Source organism: Brachyhypopomus gauderio, chromosome 9 (genome assembly GCF_052324685.1).
Source record: "Brachyhypopomus gauderio isolate BG-103 chromosome 9, BGAUD_0.2, whole genome shotgun sequence".
NCBI classification, from domain to species: Eukaryota; Metazoa; Chordata; class Actinopteri; order Gymnotiformes; family Hypopomidae; genus Brachyhypopomus; species Brachyhypopomus gauderio.
This window is the reverse complement of record NC_135219.1, coordinates 12,581,253-12,586,252: the sequence shown is the minus strand read 5'-3', so window position 1 is coordinate 12,586,252 and position 5,000 is coordinate 12,581,253. Positions and strand designations below refer to the sequence as shown.

Below are 5,000 nucleotides of genomic sequence, written 5' to 3'. Positions count from 1 at the left end.
AAGGAAACTCCCGAGCAGAGAGCAGCCAAACTATCAGAGCACACATTCCAGCGGGGGGGGGGGTGAGCAGAGGACAGACGGCCAGACAGAGAGAGGGGCCCAGGAGCAGAGACACAGGCCCAGGAGCAGAGACACAGGCCCAGGAGCAGAGATACAGGCCCAGGAGCAGAGACACAGGCCCAGGAGCAGAGACACAGGCCCAGGAGCAGAGATACAGGCCCAGGAGTAGAGATACAGGCCCAGGAGTAGAGATACAGGCCCAGGAGCAGAGATACAGGTCCAGGGGCAGAGATACAGACCCAGGAGCAGAGATACAGGCCCAGGAGCAGAGATACAGGCCCAGGAGCAGAGATACAGGCCCAGGAACAGAGGTACAGGCCCAGGAGCAGAGATACATGCCCAGGAGCAGAGATACAGGCCCAGGAGCAGAGATACAGGCCCAGGAGCAGAGATACAGCTAAAACACCAACCATCCGGGAATGTGGGAGGAGCTCTGAGGTGTATCCTTTCCTTAACCATCTAATGATAAATCACAAAAATCTGTGAGTGTCATGAACTTCTGTTAGTGGCTAGGGAAACATGAAACAGAAACATGCATGCATGTACGCGCGCACACACACACACACACACACACACACACACACACACACACACACACACACACACACACACACACACACACTGGTCAATTTGAGTGCTGAGCTGTGAGTCAGTGGGTTGTGGTTTGTCTGTAACTAGCTGTGTCTCCAGCTCTCAGTCTGAGGCCTCACGCATTCTGAAAACCACTCAAATACAAACCCATGAACCCATAGCATATTCTGTGTGTGTGTGTGGGTGTGTGTGTGTGTGTGTGTGTGTGTGGGCACATGACTGACCTCTGCTCAGTGTTAAAGACAGAAAATCCGTGCTTGCTGGACATGAAGGTCTTCTCCACGTCCCGTACCTTCAGATTATCCAGAGGCAGCATGTACTTCCTCTCCTTCTCCTGAGGATTCAAACACCGTGCAAAGGTCAAAGGTCAAGCTTTTGAAACAAGAGTCCATCTCACGGTGGGCTCAAGAACCGACCCACAAACAGTCCACAGATATCACAACCTAACAACCTCCTGGACGACCAACAGGCAAGTGGTGTGTTTAAAGCAGTGTAACAGTGCTTAAGCACAGGAGAAACAGTCACGTAAACTCCACTGGAACCGAAAACAGGTGGGAAGAACTTAGGCAACATCACAAACAGCTAGCACATCACATGACTGGGTGGCTCTGAGATTGATCCAGTTAATTCTGATAACTCTCATTGGCTTGAGTTTTACCCAAGTTTTTCCTCCTCACAAATCATACTATAGAGCTCCCCTGTCTTTTGACTAATGAGACGTCCCTCCTTCCTCCTTCTTTAAATAACTTCAAACCCTCTTTCCAGTAAAGAATCGCAAGTTAATTTTCGAGCCTTGTGTGGAATAGCGATCTAAGCCATGTGCACCGTATAAATGGGTCTGGGCTGCAGCCTGGAAGATGCCCTGGGATGATGTTTCATGTCTTTGCTGCTTTTCCACAGCTGACTGGGCCAATGCAGGGACTGGTGATCAGCTGCATCTCGGTCAGAACGCAAAAGCAGTTGGACCCTACGCCTGGCAATTCACGCAGTGACAGTCTCTCAAAGTCAAACCCTTTATTTGGACTCTATGGCCTGTGGTGCCAGGACTGCGTTCCTGTGAACTGGTCTGATCTCTCCAGAGGAGGACGACTACAGTGTTCGGTCACCTAGCAATGTCCTGTGTCAGGAATACGCATGTACCCCCCCCAAAGGACTGCTAGGTGGTCAGTACACAGTCACCACACAGGCTCAGAGGGAAGGGAAGTCAGACTGGGAGCATGTGTGTCCTGCCAATGGGACTGAGATTCTGCTTATGAAAACAAATCCAAAATGGAAAATAGTTGGAAAAATGGCAGAATATTGTGTAGTCTAGAGGTTGCCACGACGTACATTTACAAAAGGAAGCGTAGTTGTTTTTTTCAGAACGAAATGCATCCAACTTCATTTCTTAGCTATTTCTGAACTGACAGTGGCATATGAAAAAAAGAACTAACAACATAATAGAAAACATGCAGAAAAAACAATGTATAAATATTTCAGAAACATGTCAAGCACTGGAAAAATCTGTTGGACGTAACTGTTGCCAGAGAGACATAAAGAGAAAAGTGACTGGAGTACTTGTAGTCACATGAGCAGTAGTGTTGGTCAGTGGAATCTTTATTATTTCTGCCTTGGAAAACAAAAACCTGCAAACACCCAAATTACAGCACTAGAATCCAATAAAATCCCATTCGATTGTTTCACAGATTAACCCCAATAGTGTGACTTTTATGTTTAACACTAATCAGCTTTAATAACTTTGGGAGTTGTACTGATCTATGTCTGTGTAATCACAGTCAGCCCAGCTGCGAGGGAGACTATGAAGAAGTGAAGGGGGAGGAAAAGTGGGAGGTATGAGAGAAGGAGAGAAAAAGAATGAAAGAGGGATTGAAAGATAGAAAGAGAAGGCCCACATGTGGAAGTCATTACTCAGCCTGAGCCTCTACAACACAGCATTTCTCAAAGGGTGGGGGGGGGTCTCCCCCTCCTCCCGACCAGGAGGGGCCAGGGTCTCAGGAAACGGCTTGGATTACACTGCGAATAACAGAAAAGTTGGAGAAAAGGAGGCAAAGGGGGGAGCCAGAGGATGAAGGGAGCGCAAACCTCCCCTGACAGAGGTGGAGGTCCTGACACAGGTGGAGGTCCTGACAGAGGTGGAGGTCCTGACAGAGGTGGAGGTCCTGACACAGGTCGCGTCTAACGGCAGCATCTGTGGCCCGGGCCAGTCAGAGGTGGGACCTACACAGAGCTGGTCAGAGAGACCAGTCTGAGGTCCAGTCGGACATCCAGTCCCGCACCCTCTCCTGATGTCTTCCTCACTCCTCACCCTCTCCCACTCACTCCTCACCCTCTCCCACTCACTCCTCACCCTCTCCCACTCACGCTTCACACTCTGAAACTTTCTCTTTTTTCCCGTTCAGTGGGGCCCACTTCCTGCCGAGGTTTTTAGAGGTTGAAAAAAAAAGGGAAAAAAAAGGGTCAGAAAAGACTGGCTGGCGTTAAGACTACAACATCTGGTACCGTTTTAGCTGAAGAGAGGTGGTGGTGGTGGGGGGGTGAGAGAGAGGGAGAGAGAAAAGGAGAGAAAGGAAAAGAGGGGGGGACAGAGAGAGAGAGAGAGAGATGGGGCAGGAAAAAAGTCCAGAGAAGGACTGGGTATACAGAGAGGGAGAGAGGGAGAGAGAGAGGGAGAGAGGGAGTGAGAGAGGGAGAGAGAGAGGGAGAGAGGGAGTGAGAGAGGGAGAGAGAGAGGGAGAGAGAGAGGGAGAGAGGGAGTGAGAGAGGGAGAGAGAGAGGGAGAGAGGGAGAGAGGGAGTGAGAGAGGGAGAGAGGGAGTGAGAGAGGGAGAGAGAGAGTGAGAGAGGGAGAGAGAGAGGGAGAGAGGAGTGAAGCACTGCTGGTGGAGGTGTGGACGACGCAGCGTCGAAGCGAAGGATCGAAAATCCTGCAAAAAAAACGTGATAGCGCAACGACGGACCACTCCAAAAAATCGATTTCCCCAGGGTCCCATCAACCCTTATATGGCTAGTGGGTCCCTCCCTCTCTCTCTCCCTCTCTCTCTCTCTCCCGCCTGCTCTCTCACTCCCTCGTTCTTTCGCTATGCCTTCCCTAAATGCACTGCCAGACAGCCGGCTGTGGGAGCGAAACGTGCCACGTCAGGACTGGATACTGGAGCGCAGCGTCGCGAGGGAAGAGCACGACTCCGTCTCCCGCAACCCGGCCGCCCCCTCGGACGCCGAGCAACAACCGCACGGGCCAGACGGCGCAACTCTGGAGTGTCGCTTCCGGACCTCGGCGCTTCTCTTCACCTCCACCAGGAAGAGAAAGAGAAAGAGAGAATGAGAGGGAGGGAGAGAGAGAGAGATGGAGACTATTTCTATCTTGTTTATTTTCTATCTTCCACCTCCTCCTGTGAGTGTCTGGGCCAGCAGGAATGGGCTGAGCAAGTCTACATAGACAGAGAGAGAGAGAGAAAGAGAGAGAGAGAGAGAGAGAGGGATGGAACTATATCCTGCTCCGTCATCCCAGTGTTCAGACTACCTGTTCAGGATCATACTGATGTACAGTAGTCTGCACATTGGTTAGACTGTGCATGGGGTGGCCTCGCTTGCCTGCAGCAGAAGACATGCCTTCCCAGAGAGTTGACCTCTGACCTCTGTCGAGGGGAGTACAGGGCAGTACGGGGCATCTACCTCACCTTCTGCACCCCAGCCGATCCTGAGTGCGGGTGTCTTTGCCCGGCGTTCATGCTGGGGTTCACTGAGGTTTGTACTGTGTGTGGTCATTCATACTGCTGTCTGTCAGGTCTTAATGGCTGTGGGTTAAGGCTGGTCAGATCTTCTGACTTTGTGTTGAGCAGTCAGTCTGAAATGTGTCTGGGGTTCTGAGGACTGTGGACACTTCAGCTGCATCTAAACGTATTTACGACGCACGAGTTCAAGTTCTGCATGTTTAGCATAAGTGGAAAAAACCCAACAAACGGTAAGAATGAATGCGAGTGTGTGATGACGTGTGTGCTCTGTGACTTAGCAGCGCACACACCCGGACTGAGGGAGGTGCCATTGAGCACAGGGTGTCAGGTCTGGATACTGAGGTGTGCTCTCATTACCATTACTGCTAATGCAGAAACAGATACTTGCACAGGCCTGGGATCAGAGGATCTACTTCTCTTACACCATCTTTCACATGCACGCACACACACACACACACACACACACACACACACACACACACACACACACACACACAACCCTGTATATGTTAACATGCTGCGATACGTGGATATTAAAACACGCGTGTGTGGACACAGAGGTGAGACGGTGATTGTTGCGGGAGAGAGAGGGGGGGGCTAGGGAGTCATCTGTTTTCCC

At 50.9% G+C, this 5,000-nt stretch overlaps 1 protein-coding gene across 7 annotated transcripts in view; it reads right to left on the bottom strand.

The window, feature by feature from the left end:
• Positions 1-5,000, bottom strand: part of dnm3a (dynamin 3a) — a 36,261-nt gene that overhangs the window by 10,575 nt on the left and 20,686 nt on the right. For all 7 annotated transcript variants that reach the window (XR_013133214.1, XM_077017241.1, XM_077017242.1 and 4 more), the window contains one exon: positions 876-985. Coding sequence is in view for 6 of the 7 variants with exons in the window: in XM_077017241.1 (XP_076873356.1) it covers positions 876-985 (110 nt within the window). In the remaining variant the exon portion in view is untranslated. The remainder of the gene's footprint in view (positions 1-875; positions 986-5,000) is intronic.